Source organism: Balaenoptera ricei, chromosome 5 (assembly GCF_028023285.1).
Source record: "Balaenoptera ricei isolate mBalRic1 chromosome 5, mBalRic1.hap2, whole genome shotgun sequence".
Classification (NCBI taxonomy): domain Eukaryota; kingdom Metazoa; phylum Chordata; class Mammalia; order Artiodactyla; family Balaenopteridae; genus Balaenoptera; species Balaenoptera ricei.
The window spans coordinates 140102754-140119741 of record NC_082643.1 but is presented as its reverse complement, the minus strand read 5'-3'; the positions used below and the strand labels follow the sequence as shown (position 1 = coordinate 140119741).

The window sequence follows — 16988 nt, the reverse complement described above, 5'->3', positions numbered from 1 at the left end:
GAGGCAGAGTGACCAGGGACCCCAGCCCGGCCTCCCCGCGTGCTGTGTGACTTTGCACCAGCCAGTGGACCTCTCTGAGCCTCTGTTATTGCCTCAGGAACTGGAGGGGATTCTAGCTACCTCTTCTGGCTTGGGGAGGATTCAGGGTGGGTGCAGAAGCTTCGGGAATGCTGGTGCCTGCCCCTCCTCACCCACCTCTTCCCCAGGGGAGGAAGGTCAGTGGAAATATTTACCCATCGGCTGGACGTCCGGCGTCACAGGTCCACCCATGGAGTCGTTGATGGGGTCCCAGGGGACCCTAAGAGCCCACCTGGAGTGGGATGAGAGAGGATTTTAGGTTTAGGGCAGATTGAAACTGTGTGTAGGCTGGACAGGTCAACAGCCCCCAGGGACCTGAGCAAAATCCACCACCTGCCCCCGCGACACGTGTGCGTGCACACACACACATACACCCAGATGTGCAGCCTTCAGCTCCAGCCATGCCCCACGCCCCCCAGCCCAGGTGCCTCCTGCCCTCCCTCACGCTGGCATCCTCGGGGACCTCCCTCCATCACCCCAGGAGAGAAACTCAGCCACAGACTGTCATTTCATAGACACTGAACATGAGGAGATATAGTTTCTCTCTTTGCTTTGGCTGCCAGGAAGCTCAAGCCAAGTTTATGCCCCACGTTCAGCACATGAGCAGGAGCTTGCATGTTACCTGTCCCTGCCTTCCCCAGGCTGTCCCTGCCTTGGTTCTTATTTGCACAGATCCCTGAGTGCTCCCTTACTATGGGCACAGGCTATGTAGCTCCCGCAAAAGCTTTCCAGAACAAGCTAGAACAGGAAGCCAGAGCCCCATGTTGTACACTCCTAGGCCATCTCATCCCAGGACAGCCCTGCCGGGAGGTGTCACTATCCTGTTGTGCAGGTGGCAGCCCTGAGGCCCAGAGAGCTGGACTGGCTTGCTGAAGCCACACACTGAAAATAGCAGAAGGGGTCGTGGCCAGGTCTGCCTCGGGCTCACACCGGTCGCCATCTACCCGCCTTGGCCTACGGATGGACCCGGGCCTGGGGGAGTCTCCAGGAGGCCGGACAACACGCTGGACCCACAGGAAGCAGAGAAACAAAGGTCGGTACCTACTGATGGAACGGAATCAAAGGCTCCACCGCTGTCCCTTCCTCCGAGGACATGCTGTGGCTGGGGGCCAAAGAGTCCACTGCCAGGGCCGCCTCTGCCTGGGGAACCCCCGAAACCTGCCTGAGGGGCTGGAGGCCACTCATCACTCTCACATGGTGGTCAGGACACTGGACAAAGAAAGGCCCTTCAAAGCGGCAGAGGGTGGTCATTCAGGGGGCTGGACACAGGGGCAGCTGTAGTTTGCAGGCGGGACTACCTGTTCTCCGCCAGGAATACCTGCAGGGGCTCCCCCACCCCAGTTTCTGCATCCACAGAAAGACACTGGAGGCCCCAGGGGCCCAGACCTGGAGGCTGGACCTGGGCTGGAGTCCCCACTCCGCCGGGACTTGCCCCGGAGCCTGGCTCAGTCTCAGGCTCTCTGGGCCTCAGTTTCCCTATCTGGGCTATGAGGGGCTTGACATGTGATCCCAAGGGCCCTTCCTGCTTGGACCGCCACCGGCGAGTCCGGCCGCAGTGGCGACCTGTTGTCCGCTCTGTGGCTGGGGAAGGACAGGCAGCTAACGCCCTGTTTGCTGCGGCCTCGGAGCCCAACTGTGAGGCCACCGAGGTACTTGGAGCAATAGCTCGGTCAGGAACTCGGGCTTAGGGGGGCGCTGGCCAAACCCCTTTTCTGTTATTTCTTGGGGGGGGGGCTTTTCCTTGCCCCAAGCCCCCTCAGCCTCCGGCATCTCCAGAGCCCTTCTGCTGCCCGCGGCCCCGGGGCGTCCCAGCCCAGCAAGGAGCTGACCAAGGTCACCATCGCCCGCACAGCGCTCACCTTCCTGGAAAAGGAGGCTCTCGTGCGTCAGCTTCAAGGCCTCCTCATCCACGTGGACTTGGATGGCCGTCTCCTCGTCCTCCTCAGGCTCGAGCAGCCAGAAGGTCTGGTCCACGAGCAGGTTTTCCAGGCAGTGATGAGTGAAGCCTGGGGGAGCACACAGCCCCGGTTACCAGTGGGCTCCAGGCCGGGGTTCAGGGAAGCCCTCATGGCCGGGTGTTGGTCGAGCCCTGCGCCGACCAAGCCCAGGGAGACGGACCACCCTGCCCTTGGGGACTCATGGTGCCGCCCACTACCTGGGCAGGCCACAGGTCTGAGCATCTGGGCTGCGAGAGGACCAGCCGTGATGGTGGACCACTCATCTGCCTCCCTGTGCCCTGGGAAGGTCGGGCGGGGTCTGGTTACTTCTTCTAGGACCCTCGGTCTCCTCTTCTATGAGATGGGACAGGAGTGTTCAAGGAGATCACGTAGCTGCGGGCGTGGGCACAGCCCTGCTCTAGGGGCACAAGAAACTGTCACTCTGAGTCTTATTTCTCACTTCCTCAGCCCTCAGACTGGGAGTGGGGCAGCAAGTTTCCCCAGGAGAGGCACTTAGACGGCCAAAGTCTCCCTTAGAACAGGGAAGGTTTCAGAAAGAAAGCACTTGGGTTGAGGTCGAAACAGGGTTTCCTGGTCTGTGCTCGGCCAGTGAGAGCTCAGCTGCCCTGGGGGCGAGTCGCGCTCAGACCCGTGTGCATCTGCGACTCCGCCCATCACAACCTCGCTGAGAACGGGTGACGTCCAGAGAGGCCATCATGAACTAACTTAGTCTAAAGCCCCGATTAGTAACATAAAATGCTTGGTGTGTGACAAGCGTCCCCATAACCGGGTCTGCGAGGGTCACCGCCTTACCGAGAGCGTGGTAGGTGGAAAACTTCCAGATTTCTTCGAAAGTCTTAAATGTCACCACAATCCGATCCTGGTCACTGTGGATGGACAACAGCCTGGCCGATAGCTCCTTACGGGGAAGAAACAGAAATGAGAAACAGTCCCAGCGGCTTTGGGGCGTCTGCCCATCAGGAGGACAGAGCAACAAGGTAGAAACATTTTGCAGAAGTGACCCTGGCGGGACTTCCCTGGTGGGTCAGTGGGTAAGACTCCACGTTCCCAATGCAGGGGGCGTGGGTTCGATCCTTGGTCAGGGAACTAGATGCCACATGCATGCCGCAACTAAGAGTCTGCATGCTGCAACTAAAGATCCCGCAAGCTGCAACGAAGATCTCACGTGCCGCAACTAAGACCCGGCACAGATAAATTAATTAATTTTTTTTTAAGGGGCCCTGATAGGGCCAGCAAGCGCAGAGCTGATTCCTTTACAACCAAGCTGCTCCTCTCCTGCTCTCAAGCCAGCTGTGCCTCCCCAGGGCTGTACCAAGCCCCGCTTCTTCCCAGAGCTCACAGCCTCCATGCCCTGGACCTGCACCCTCTGTGGCAGGTCCAGCACCCCCTCTCCTGACATCCATCCCATGAACACTCCTGGTGGGGCTGGGGCATTAAAAGTGACACCAGCTGACGCTGACCAAGGGGGAGAGGGTACTATTATCATCTCCATCTGGATTAGGAAATAAGGTCTCGGTTCCTTCCCGAGGTCTGACCCTGGGACAGCCGGGATTCAGCCCAGAGCCAGCACGCACCCTGGCCTGGCATCACAGGGGCAGCCCCACTGCAGAGCTCCGTGCTGGGTGCACCATGCCTGCTGTTCGCAGGTCCTCACAGCAGCTCCGTGGGGTAATAAAGCTAAGCATCCCCCGCATGTGGCTGAGGAAGCTGCGTTCACAGAGGCTAAGGGACCTCGGTCAAGGTCAGGCCAGGCTGAGTGCAAGGTCAGGTTGTGGCCTGTCAACCCTAAGCCGCAGGACCTCTGCCATCGGGAGGTGACCACCTCAGCCTCCTTCTCCACCAACCTCCTGGCAGACCGTGCATCTGTGCGAGGCCAGTCACCCACAAATCAAGCAAAGAATAAGATCAACTCACAGCAGTCCTTTCTGCTCCCTATGAAGAGACTAAAAACCCTAGCAGGGTGGGGTGTCCATGGAGAAAGGGACTGGGGCATTCAGAGAGTGGTGGCCCATGTGTGTCTGGGGCTGTGTGATCATCGTTCCTGGAGCCAGAGAGCCAGGAGAGCAGACGGGGGACAAGTCACCCTGGTGGTGGCACCATCAGGTAAGGTCTGGACATCATGGACAGACCTCCTCCTCGGTCCACTGCCCTCTCCTCCGAGCAGTCCTCCTCCACCCCATTCGCAAGTGTGGATCCCCTGCACCTTCGCCCACCCAGGCCCCCCGAGGAGCCAGACTCACCCCGAGGGCACGGGCCACCTGCCAGCTGTCATTCTCCAGAAGACGGAGCCGGCCCCGCAGGACCTGCTGCAGGCTGGGGTCGGGCAATCCGCTCTTCCTCTGCACAGCCAGCAGCTGCAAGGTCAGGTCTGGAAGGGGACAGATCAAGGTGGGCAGTTTCCCTGGCCCAGGCCAGTTCTGTGGGGTGCCCTCCCTCCCCCGAGGGCCCCCGCCCACAAACACGGGGACCCGGATTCACACCCCACGTGCACGGCCTGTGGGAACTCTGCACAGCTGCGTTTCTCCCCTGAGGCCCAGTTTCTTTGGTGGTAAATGAGCTACGTGCTACCCACATCTTACAGAGATGGGAGGAAGTGTACTGTGTCACAGCCCAGAGACAGGCCAGCACAGGGCAGGCATTCAGCAAATGGTCCCAAGTCACCGTGACCTCCAGCCCCGACTTCTTCCACGCCTGGGCTCCAGTGGGGCATCCAAACTCCAGCAGACACCACACGGGCATCCTAGAACTCTTCATCACCCCCCGCACCCAAAACTCGCTTGTCCTCCTTTCTTTACCATCTCCAGAAGGACCGCATCCCCAGTCCTGCTCAGACCAACGACACCTCCTTCCCTCACACACCAGTGGCTGGTCCACCAGCGAACCCCACTGACCCCCCTGCAAAACCAGGCCGAACCCACCATGCTCACCCCTCACCACGGCCCCGCCCCATAGGTCCTCCTGAGCAGTGTGTGAGCCCTGGCCCTCCCTCCAGATGGTTCTCTGGTCCACAGAGGGCCAGAGGGTCCCCTCACAACCAGCTCTGGCTTATGGAACGCCTTGGCTCTCAGCCCTCCGCGCAGTGCTGTCTGCCAGAAATTTCTGCAGCAATGGACATGTTTGCTCTCTGCACTGTCCTGCACGGTGGCCACCAGCCACATAGGGCCCTGAGCTCTTGAAATGTGGACAGTGTAATTGAGGAACTGGATTTTTAATTTTATTTAAGTTAAATTTAAACATAAACAAACAGCCACATGTAGCTACTGTATTAGACAGCACAGCCGTGGTGGTTTTCCATCTCAGGAAGAATAAAATGCGGATCCTTTCCACCTTTCCAGGCACAGCCTGGAGCATCTTGCGCTTCACCCCGCCCCGCACAGCCCCACCTCTTCTCCCCCTCCCTTCCAGCCCGTGGCCGCCTCTCTGCTGCCCTGAGACATCGAGGCATACCCCCTGCAACCCACCCCAGGGCCTTTGCACTCACCGTGTCCTCCACCTGAAGCACCCTCTCCCAGACCAATTCCTGGCCTGGCTGGTGCCCTATGATTGGATCCCAGCTCAAATGTCCCCTGGCCACCCACACCCCATCTCCCTGAGAGGCCTCCTGGCCGCAGGGATCCTCAGATCACGGTCTGTTCCAAAACTGGAGAGGGGAGATGAAGGGGAGAGGATGGGAAGGGGGAGGGGAGAAGAGAGAGGGAGAGAGGAAGAGGGACAGAACGCGGAGAGGGCGAGGGAGAGAGGTTCCTCACATCCTCTGAATAAGCCTTGCACCTGCCTTGGAATTTTCTAGCTGGGGGACCCTCGAGCAAACATCCCCACCCCCTCCTGGGGGGCGGGGCCGGGGCAGAGGAGCACATCTGGGATCTGGAATCAGGCCCCTCCCCCAGCAGGAAGCCAGGCCAGCGTTTCCCAACCAGTTCTAAGATGTGACCCCTCCTACTCCCGTAAGAGGGTGGGGTTGAATTGTCAATCTCATAATAATCTGCCTCGTTGCTCAACGGTCCTGGTCATCCCGAGTGACCACAGGCAGCGCTGCCCACCCGAAGGAAAAGCTGGAGGACGGGCGGCTGTCACGGCAAAGGTGGACGGCCGACAACGCTGGGGTCTCCATGCCCCCCACAGCTGGGGCTCGGGAGTCGGGTCTCCAGCATTAGGGGCTTCTTGCTGCCCCCCTCCGCCCATCAGCGCCCTGCGGAAGTCCCGCCGTCCCGTCCTGGGAGCCCCTCCCCGGAAGCAGGTCCCCGATGCCTCTCCCGAGGGCCCTTGCCATCCCCCTGGCCCCCCAGGGTGTCCCTCCTGGGGTTTCACTTCCCCTGCGTGCGGCCTCCAGGGCCATGCCCCCCTCTTGTGTGGGCAGATGCAAACACAGAGTCCAGGGAAGGCCTTTGCACGTGCAGGCGAACCCCAGCCTTCTGTCCCCAAGTGAAAAATGCAGAGTCCTGGGCCCTACCCCAGACTCCCTGCATCAGAACCCGGCAGGACGCAGGCATCTGTGTTTAACAAGCCTCTCCTCCACATTCAGGGTGACCTTAAAGCAGGGCGTCCACATTAGAGAAGCCTGGGTTAGACGCTCCTGAACCAGAAGCCCACAGGATGGGTGAGGCCGGAGGGAAGGGGGGGACGCCCAGGGATCCCACATTCACGTCCCCAGCCCAGACTTAACCCCGACACACAGCGTAGCGCCCAGGACGTCTACCTGTGGGGTAGGAGCCCATCTGGCCGGGAGAGGGCCCAGCAGCCGGTGGAGAGACGCCAGGGGCAGGAGTGGCATCTGTGTCAGAGCAGGGTCCTGTGACGAAGGTGAGAACAGGCAACTCTCAGCTAGGCAGGCCCCACTGCCCAGGTATTTCTAGAAGAAAGGTATGTCCACACCCTTACAAACCACCGTTCACACCCTTCCTCCAGGGTCACAAAGCCCAACAAGGTCGGGAGGCTATGAGTCTCCTACTGTGCTGTGACTAATTACCCTACCCTAGAGGCTTCTGGAAACAACACAGTGTTATCTTGCTGTTCTGGGGTTGGAGAAGGGTCTTGCTGGGACAAAACAAGGTGTGGTCAGGGCTGGTTCCTTTCTTCTGGAGGCTCCAGGAGAGAATCTGTGTCCTTGCTTCTCCAGCTTCCAGAGGGGTCCGCATTCCTTGGCTCGTGGCCCCTCCTCCATCCCCAAAGCACAGCATCTTCAACCTCTCTGTGATTCTGACCCCAGGGTAATCTCCCCATCTCAAGATCCTTAATCCCCTTGGCAAAGTCTCTTTGGCCGCGGAGGTAACGTGTGTGTGCACAGGTTCTGGGGACGAAGATGTGGACTGCTTTGGGGGCCTTTACTCTGTTGACCAGAGAGGGGAGGTGACAGCCCAGGGGGAACTCGGGGTCTGCGGCAGATGGGGCTGCATCCTGATTTTGACTGGCCTGTGAGGCCGGTCCTCTGCTGGTTGTCGCTGCCCCCAGTCCCCAGCCGGGAAGCCAGCTCCCAGTCTGCACCTTGGCCCGACCCCTCCACACACACACACCCGTCTCCGCCCTGCTTGGTTCTCATCTGTAGAATGGGATGAGCAATCAGGGCCTTCAGCTCAAAGGGGATCTGATCTGGAAACACCTGTGGTTCCGACAGACGGTACTGAACCAACCTCACTGCAGCTTCTTCACCCCGGGGAAGTCCCGCTCAGCCGTGGGCACGGTACTGCCACGTTGGCCTTGGACTGTGCAAAACGATAGGCTCATTTCTGCTCTCTCCCCACCTACGGTACACCAGCCCTAAGCCTGTGTGGTCAGAGCCCATTTCCAGCCCTTGTTTGCTCTGCATCCCCAGAGCGAGGACTCAGAAATGCCTGTCAAATCCAAACAAGGGCACGGCACCCAGATCTTGGCTTTAAGCACCATCCTCCCCCTGAGAAGCCAGGGCTCCTTGAGGAACGGCCGATTCCAGGGCTGCGACAGGGAGAGCAGAGATGAGATATGAGCCTCTTGTTGTCCCAGAAAGTAGGACGTGCTCACAGGATGCTGGAGATGCATCACAAGACCAAATCGGGGGCAATGTGAACAACAAAATAAATGACAGCAACTGCTAGAGTCCAGAGAATGAAATAAAGACCTCTGAGCCCACACACGCTAAAATAAATAAATGAATACCTGGGGAGAGGGGACAACTCTTCTTTTCCATGGAAGGTCCATTAACAAATGTCAGAAGAACACAGCATTAGAAAGTCACCATTTAGCAACCTTCGTAATGTTATGATTTCAGTCAAGAACCTTGCACAGATGATAAAACTAGTGCTTGATTAGGACCAGAGGAACCGACTAGTCACAAAGTCCCCAAGTATCTTCCCACGGGCTCCTTACTCATGACAAAGGGAAGAAGGGTGACTTTGACAGTGACATTTACGCTGTCAAACACCTCCTTAATCACGTGATGGACGTGAGCCGTGAACGTCACCAGGGACCAGACAAATGGACATCCAGTTCTCCTGGTCGGCCGCACTGAGAGGAACCGAACACTTCTGGGGTATTTCTGCCCAAGTACCTGCCTGCAATCCTGAAGAAACAGCCACACTTGAACTGAGCTGTACCCAAACATTCTACAGAATTCCTGGCCCGGAATCTTCAAAGTATCAACCTCCAGGTTAGAAAGCTCCACAGGCACATGGCCACAGAATGCAAAGCTTGACGAGGGTTTTCTTTGGTGGAAAGGACATTACGGGGACAGATGGCAGGATGGGAGTGAGGTCCGTCTGTAGATTAGATAATGGTGTTGTTTAAACCAGGAGAGTTTGAAGTTTGAAATCATTGCACAATGGCTCTGTACGAGCAGGTCCTGGTTTTAGGAAACACACACGCCAAAGCACTGGGGGGTAAAAGGGGCATCACGTCTGCAGTTTACTCTTAAACTGTCCTGAAATATAAATATATTTGTAAATGCAGAAAGAGAGAAAGCAAGTGTAGGAAAATGTCAACATTTGAGGAACCTGGGTGGTGTAAATGGGAATTATTTATATTATTTCTTGTGACTTTTGTTGTCAATTTGCAAAAGAAGCTGAAAGGGGAAGGGGCTCTGGGTGGATGGGGTGAGAGCCCACTGGCCACTTGGCTACTCGGGGCCAGGGAGCCCATGAAGACAGGAGGGGCTCCCAGACCCCGCTGCCTGGGCTCACAGGTCCACCCCAATGCCAGCCAATGCCAGCTGTGCTGTGGGGCAGCTAGGGCAGGAAACACTTGGCAACACGGTCAGAATGCTTCTGGCTCGGCCGCAGCACCGACAGCAGGAATCCCGCGCTCTAGGACTCACGGCCCATCCTGGGCTGGGCTGTCATGCGGGAGGCTGGTCCGGCCCCCATGCATCCGGCGGAACCCAGCTCCTCTGTCGCGTGCTGGCGAGCTCTGGAGGGCGCCCGACCCAGTGGAATCCCCAGGCCAGGCCCCACAGCTCCTCAGAGCCCCTCTTCCAGGCCAGGCAGGTGTCTGACTAGAGGAGTCAGCACCCACGAGGGCCACCCCGACCTTTCCCATCTCCGCTTACGCCCGGAAGGACCAAGAAAATGGGTGTAAAAATACCTCTAATCACTAAGCATGCGTGGCGTCAGGCTCTGGGCCAGGCACCGAGTATGAGGTTTTGTTTCCATTCTCCCAAAGCATCGATCATTCGTCATTCCAGTATTTACTGGGCACCTGCTATGTGCTGAGCCCTAGAGGCAACTAAGCAGGTGACCAGGCTGAAGGTGACGATGTGACGAAGGGAAGCCCGGGGAGGGACAGGAGGACAGGCTGTCCCGGGCTCGGGGAGGGGCCTGGGCCCACCTCAGCCTTCCCCCCGCCCTTCCCTCCTCTCCTCCAGGACCCAAGGAGTTAGGAAGAGGGGTCCTGGAGATCACCTAGGCCACCCCTCAGGTTTCCACGTCAAGTGGCCCAACGACACTCAGGATGGGAACCCCAGGTTCCCCGGCAGGCAGCCCAGCCCTGCTCCCCGCACAGCCCCTCTTGCGCGCAGCTGGGCAGGTCGGGTGGGAGGTGGCTCTGCCCTTGTCACACCCCTCCTCCTCCGCTGTTCAGGAAGTAATCCTGCCGGGGGCCTGGCCCAGGCACTGCTTCCTTCCCCTCCCTGGGCCTTGGTTTGCCCTCCCGGAAGAATGAGGGACGCCCCGTCCTGAGTAATCCCCGGGGCTCACCTCCAAGGACAAAGCAGAACTGTGGGCACCCAAAGCTGTACAAGAGCTATAAACTCACCCAGGGCTGCATTTCTAGACTCTCCCACCCCTGCCCCTCTCGCCGTGCCCTGGACAAGCACGAGGGGGGCCCGCATCTATCGTAAATGCTCACTGGGCGCATCCTCCTTCGGCACAAGCACTGACGGCGCAGCCATCCAGCTCCATCCTGGGTGGGGTGGACGGCCGGTGGACACACACGCCGCACTCACCGCTTCCAACCGTAGACTTGGCCTCCTCAGGCCCTGCTCGCTGCCAGACGACTGACGCACTCGCTCCCGCTCTCTGGACCCCGCGGTCACCGCTGCCTCCCGAGGGCCCCACGGGCCCCCTCCCCGTCGGGGCCGGCTCCTCAGCGGCCGTCTCCGCCGGGCCCTCCATGACGCAGTGGCCTCAGCGCCAAGGGCTCGGCATGCCGGGCTGGCCTCTGTGGAGAGAGGAGAGTGCAGGGGTCAGCAGTGGCGACCTCTCTAGGAAGACAGGCGGCCGGCACCAGCACGGATGCTGCCGCCAGAGTTGGGATCAAGAGGAGACAATGCCTCCTCTTTGCCTGGTGGACCCTTGAGCATCCTTCCAGAGCTCTGCTCACCGGCCACTTCCCCTCCAAACAGCACAGTCCGCCTGGAACGGACTCTGTTGGAGACACGTGCCTACGTTTGCTTCCAGTTGGAAGTCCTTGTGGGCAGGTAGGGGCCCATTCTTGCTCATCCACAGACCCCGAGGAAGTGGCTCAGATCCTGACACCTGGAGGCTGCTCAAAACGTTTCCACCGGGGCTTCCCTGGTGGCACAGTGGTTAAGAATCCGCCTGCCAATGCAGGGGACACGGGTTCGAACCCTGGTCCGGGAAGATTCCACATGCTGCGGAGCAGCTAAGCCCGTGAGCCACAACTACTGAGCCCATGTGCCACAACTACTGAACCCCACGCGCCTAGAGCCCGTGCTCCGCAGCAAGAGAAGCCACCGCAACGAGAAGCCCGCGCACCGCAACGAGCGCGACATGGAAGCAATAAAGGCCGTGTGGCAACAGGGAACAGAGCAGGTGTCCTCTTGGGACACGCCGGGACCATGGTTTAGAGATAAGCCCACGGCACCCCCCACCCAGCGAGGGCTGGGAGGGAGAGACTCCCCCAGAGACAGCGCATCTCCCGAGAGAAGAATATTCAGCTGCATTTCATACGGGGCTCAGCTGGGCTGTGACTCCAGCCTCGGATTCCCGGAAGGTCCTGCTGCTCTTCTAACTAACCCCGCGTCCTGGGGGGCTCAGTGGGCCCCGCCTCTCTCACCGGAAGAGGCCTGCCCCCCCGGCAGAGCCCCCGGAAGGAACGCCGTCCGGTTTTGCAGGAAATGGACCAGGTCCCAGGCTGCCCCGTGAGGGAAGGAAGCAGGCGGCAGAGGGTGGGAAAGGAGGGAGTGGCCGGGGAGGAACCAGAGATGGCTCCCCACTCCCGGGGTGCCCTCGGGCCTCCCCCCCCGAGAGCCGATCATCATGCACCGCTCTTTCCTGGGGCCAGAGAGGAGCGAGGGCCTTTACGACCCCGACAGACAGTGCTCCCAGGGTCTGGGGTTTGGTCGCCAGTTAGAGGACACAGGAGGACACGGCACCCCTTCCAGGCAGGGGTGACAGGGAGGGCGGGTGTGCAGCCTGGGCACAGAGGCAGAGCCCCTGCCCCCATCCACAAGGACGAGAGTCACCCACGTCCCCCTCAGTTTCCACCTCAGGGGCAGAGGGGACAGAAATGGCCCTGCTCACTCACAAGGAGGGTGGGCAAGAGCAAGGCCGGGAAGCAGGTGCAAGGGAAGCCCCTCTTGTCGGGTCTCTCTGTTCTCTGATGGAGAGCTGGGAGATTTCAACCCCAGACCCAGACCGGGCTGGCGAGCATTCCCTCCGCACAGAGCAGAGCGCACGGGGAGACAGGAGAGCACACCTCTGAGCCCCTTCCCTGGGGACAAAACTGCAAACTGGAAAGCAGGTCTGGCCTCCTCCAGACCCACACCCCGTCTTGCGGTGGGTGCTGGGGAGCGGGGGGCCCAGGAGAGACCCAGAGGACGCTGGCGAGGAACATGGGGCTCGGAGCCCACTGGGCCTGGACAGCCCCGAGAGCCCCTGGCCGGTCTCCCAGCTCCACCCGCTTCCTGCAGCAGAGAATGGGCGGGAGATGCGGAGGCGGAGGGCGGCAGCTGTCACGCCACCTCGGGGCTGGGGGCTGAGGCACAGGACACGGGGCACGGGCTGTTCCAGGTGAGGCGCAGGGCTGCGGGGGGCACAGCACTGAGCGCCCCGTGAACGCACAGAGGAGCCACCAGAGCACCGTGAACCCTGAGAAGGGCTGCGTTCTACCCCTTGGAAGTTTCGTTCCTGTATTTGTGCAGAAAGGACAGAGGAGGAGAGAGTGGAGGTGGCACCTGCGAGGGGGGGCCTTGGGTTCACTTCTCTGCCTCGAATTTTCACCAGGATCAGGGGAGCTGGACCTCCGTCAGACCCAGCAAGGAGTATTTTCAGAACTACGGACCCAAGGCTGTCCCGGGGCGGTGGCGAGTCTCCACCGGCTCCCAGAGGGCCTCAGACACAAGTATTTGTCAACACCTGCACGCACCGGGTGCCTCAGCCAGGTTCACTGCGGCCGGCGGGGAAAGCACATCACCCCGTTCTACGGATGGAGAAACTGGGCTGGGCTCCGAGGGGTGGGCAACTCAACCCCCCCCACACACACACTCGCACACACACACATATATATATATACTCTCACATTAACACTCTCTCACACACTCACATCGCCCCCCACACACCCCTGTCCATACCCACCCTGGTACCCTTCTAGGCAGCCCCTCGCCCCCAGGGAGGAGGGAGTAGGCCGGAGGAAGCTCCCTTGCCAGAGGAAGAAGCAGCATGGACCGGCAGGTTCCAGGAACGCAGCATTGCTGCAGAATTCTCCAGCAACCTTTGTTAAATGTCCAATGTCATTTCAAGCCCTGGTGCCTTGTACTCCCCGTTCCCTGGTCCCCGGGGGCCGTCCCCACCCCTGTCACGCACGAAGACCTCCTGGCATCTTTCAGGGTGCCGCTCCGTCTGTCTGGCCCTCCTCAGCCCCCAGCCAAGCCATCGTCTGTTTCCTTCCTCTCTTTACTCTGAAAACAGCGAGCCCCATACCTGTCATCGAGGGCACCGTGGCCTGGGCACAGGTGGGTGCCGGGACCGGGAAGCACGCGGCTTGGAGGCCAGGCCGCCATCCCCACTGCTCTGCTCTTCTGAAGCATCTCAGTAGGGCACTTGGACCCGTTGTCCTGCACAGGTCCTGTTTGTGGGGGCTCTATAACCCCCAGCCGGGGTCCTCGTCCCCCCTCTCTACAGCCAGGCGTCTCGCACAACCCACACCCAGGGCGTCTGACTCCCTTCCCCGCCTCCGCCCAGGAGTCAGGACCAGCGCATCAGCGCCTGCATCCCTGCCCCACGGGCCTGCCCCCAGCAGCTCAGGGCCGGTTTCCTGAGAAAACGGAAGGCTTCGGAGCTCAGGGGACTTCCCACTTGCTTGGTGAGGGGCCTTCCCATCAGGCAGGGCTGCCGGTGACAGTCGTAAGCGTGGGGTTCCTAGTCACAGCCTGCATGAGGAAGTGGGCTCTGTCTCCCTGGGAGGGTCCCTCCCTGCTGGGTCCTAAAATAGCCTTGCTCAGCCCAACAGGCTGCCGGCTTCCGACTGCAGGAGGGGCCGCCCAGCCCGCAGCCTGGCGGGTGTCCAGAGCTCCCGCGGGCGGCCCTGCGGAGACTCGGGGGCTCTCCTTCCCTGTGGCCTCTGACCTCTTTGCTCTGCTCACTGTCGGGCCACCCGATGGGTCGGCAACAGGCCCCAGGTCCCAGCCACAGCACCCAAACCCAGGGGACGGGAGTTTGGCACCAGAAGGCCGAGACCTGGGGTCAGTGGGCTGGGAGGCCGCCCCATGCCTCAGTGTACCCACCAGAGAATGAGAATGAAAACACCGCCTACAAGGAGGTCAGTGGATTAAAGGATGGTGCTCCTGGGTTACAGCTGCATTTAACAAATGTGGGCTGGACAAGGGGAGGAGATGATTTGGGGAGGTCTGGCCAGAGCTTTCTCTGGACCCGTCCTGAACAAATGCCTCGAGGGCCATGCAGACCTCGTCCACCTCACCAAGAAGCACCTCTTGAGGGTTGTCTGGTCACCCCCTGTACTGGGGTGACCAGTGCACCCCCAAATTCATGTCCGCCACTAACCTCCGAAGGTGACCTTATTTGGAAACAGGGTCTTTGCAGGTGAGGTTAAGATGAGGTCACACAGGACTGAGGTGTCCCTGCACGCCTGGGGTCCTTATAAGAAGAGGAGGGACACAGACACACCTGCGATGCGGTGTGAAGAGGGAACCAGAGACCAGGGCGATGTGCCCCACGAGCCCAGGGACGCCTGCAGCAGCCAAGAGCTGAAGGGCCTCCCCCAGAGCCCCCCCCCCCCGGGAGGGGGGCACCCTTCCCACACCTGGGCTTCAGACTTCCAGCCTCCAGAACCGGCGGAGAATTAACTTCTGTTGTTAGAAGCCCCCAGTTTGTGACCCTTTGTTACGGCAGCCCCAGGACAGTAGTCGCCCTGGGTCCCCCCTGCCTTGATTTTCTCTGCTGTAAAGTTGGCGTTTCGGGAGGAGGATTAAGTGACCTCAGGCATCAGACGCTGCTCAACACCGGATACAGGAAGGCTTGTCATCGTCAGGGGCCACCACCCTGCGGCGCTAAGTGTCCTGGCTTAGTCCTCATGACGGCCTGGAGGAGCGCCACTGCGCCCATCTCACAGAGGAGCCGTGAAGGCTACATGAGCAGCTGTGCTGGCTCAGCCCGGTCGGGGGATCTGGTGGGATTTAACCCCAGGAGGGTCTGAGTCCAGCCCTCGACACCCACCCTGAACCTGAGCACACCCTCTATGGCTACGCCTCTACCCACAAGCTCAGTCACAGCACCGCCCCCCGTGCCCAGCCCCCCGCCCCGTGGGAGGCCACGCCCCAAGGGACCCGCACCACTGAATCCCGCCAGTGTGGCTTTGCCATCTGTCATCTCTAGGAAACTCCCACAGACAGGGCTTGGGGCTCCCGGGGGGTGGCGGGGTCACTGCAGGCCGGGGGAGGGTCTCAGTGATGTGCTGGGACCACACGCCCAGGGCAGGACCTGGTGCTATGAAGCCTTGGGTCTGGGTCTCCCCTAGAACCTTCTGGCTGGGGCCCCTGGTCAAGTCACTCGTCCCACTTGTTGATGGAGAGGAGGCCCAGGGGTGGTGACCTCAGAGTGACTGGGTCACAGCTAGCTACAGTGCCACCCGGGCCGGGACACATGTGGTGTCTGCCAGAAGTGGCGTCAACCCAGGGTGGAGGCCCACTGGAGGCCCCCTAGACCCGGAACCCTGCTTGCTGGCGATGTTCCCGCGTCCTGGCCAGATCTTCGGGACGCGCTGGCTGCCTGCCTGCGTGAAGTGGCGCTCGAGCGAGATCAAGGGAGCGACGGTGCTTGGTCAAGCCGGACATCGTCACTGGGGCCATGGCTGCCGGCCGGCACGGGGTGCTCCCGGAGCTCTGCCCGGTGGTCCGGTAAGCAGTGCCCACAGCCTTCGGGCTGCCCCAGACTCCAGTCCTGCTCCCTCCCGATCCCAGAAGGTCAGAAAAGTCTCCGAGAAAGTGAAAGGAAAGACGGCTCAGATCCGACCGTGGCAAGACCCAGCTCTGTGGACGACGCCTGCTCGGCCGTCCTCGCCCGCCCGTCCAGCGCCCCGTACCTGCGCCCCGCTCCGCAGGACCGCGGCACCGGGTGGCCGCTCCCGGCTCCTCACTGGCTCGCCCTGCGGGCCGTGTCCACCGCCCCAGCTGACTGCACAGTGGCCGCCACCGCCCCTTCTTCCTGCCCCACTTCCTCCCTGCACCCGTGCCTCCAGAGAGAGGCGGGCCCCACGCTGCTGCACCGCCTCCGAGGGCTGGTTGATCATTAGCTCCGTCCTGGACCAGCTCCAGGCCGTGCCCCGCCTGCCCACGGCCCGGCACCCAGGCTCGGACGTGGAGGCCACCCCGCCTCAGCTGCCAGGATTGGGGAAGTCTGACAGCTGCCCTGCCAACCTCAGCTCTGCTCTCTCTGCCTCTTCCACTTACTGCACACACGTGCACACATACGCGCGCGCACACACGTGCATACATGTGCACACACAAGACGTACCTGCACACACGTGCACAGATGTGCGTGCAAACATACACACATGTGCACACCTACACACACAAGTGCACACGCGCGTGCATGCACGTACGTGCAGCTCCTTCCCTCTGCTCCGGTGCTGCCCCGGCCCGTTGGCCCAGTCAATGGGAACGCGCACAGGGGACAGCTGGGCATCTGCTCTCCTTCCCTCTTTGCCTTTCCGCTGGGCTCCAGGCCCGACCTGGGTTTGACAGCAGGGGATCTCAGCCCTGCCTGGGGAGCCAGAACTGGGTCTCCTGGGTCTCAGACAAGAAGCAGGAACTGAACACGGGTTGGCCCCTGGCCCTAGCCTCCCATCTGCTTTCAGGCCCTCACGGAGGCAGGGGTGTAGCTCTGGTTGCTGGCCCCAGCCCAGACCCAGGAATCAAGAACAGAGGGCCACCTTCTCCGTCCTGTGCTTGAGAAAGGCTGGACTTTCACTCATGGCCTGGCTTCATGACCAGGAACATCTCTGAGTTCAGTGGTAATGTGCCCATTTTACAGACAGGGAAACTGAGGCCTGGGACATGAGGTGGCATGCCCA

At 60.7% G+C, this 16988-nt stretch overlaps 1 protein-coding gene across 3 annotated transcripts in view; it reads right to left on the bottom strand.

Moving 5' to 3' along the window:
• The window catches only part of SH3TC1 (SH3 domain and tetratricopeptide repeats 1), a 36403-nt gene extending 20273 nt beyond the window's left edge, over positions 1-16130 (bottom strand). For 2 of the 3 annotated variants that reach the window (XR_009503380.1, XM_059923651.1), the window contains exons 1-8: positions 15999-16130; positions 10444-10658; positions 6733-6825; positions 4277-4404; positions 2829-2934; positions 1938-2084; positions 1124-1304; positions 234-310 (exon numbers count right to left, since the gene is read on the bottom strand). Coding sequence is in view for 2 of the 3 variants with exons in the window: in XM_059923651.1 (XP_059779634.1) it covers positions 234-310; positions 1124-1304; positions 1938-2084; positions 2829-2934; positions 4277-4404; positions 6733-6825; positions 10444-10612 (901 nt within the window). In the remaining variant the exon portion in view is untranslated. Of the gene's footprint in view, positions 1-233; positions 311-1123; positions 1305-1937; positions 2085-2828; positions 2935-4276; positions 4405-6732; positions 6826-10443; positions 10659-13381; positions 13774-15998 lie in introns of those variants that run through there. The other variant, XM_059923652.1, reaches the window with a different exon arrangement.
• Between the last annotated feature and the right edge of the window lie 858 nt (positions 16131-16988).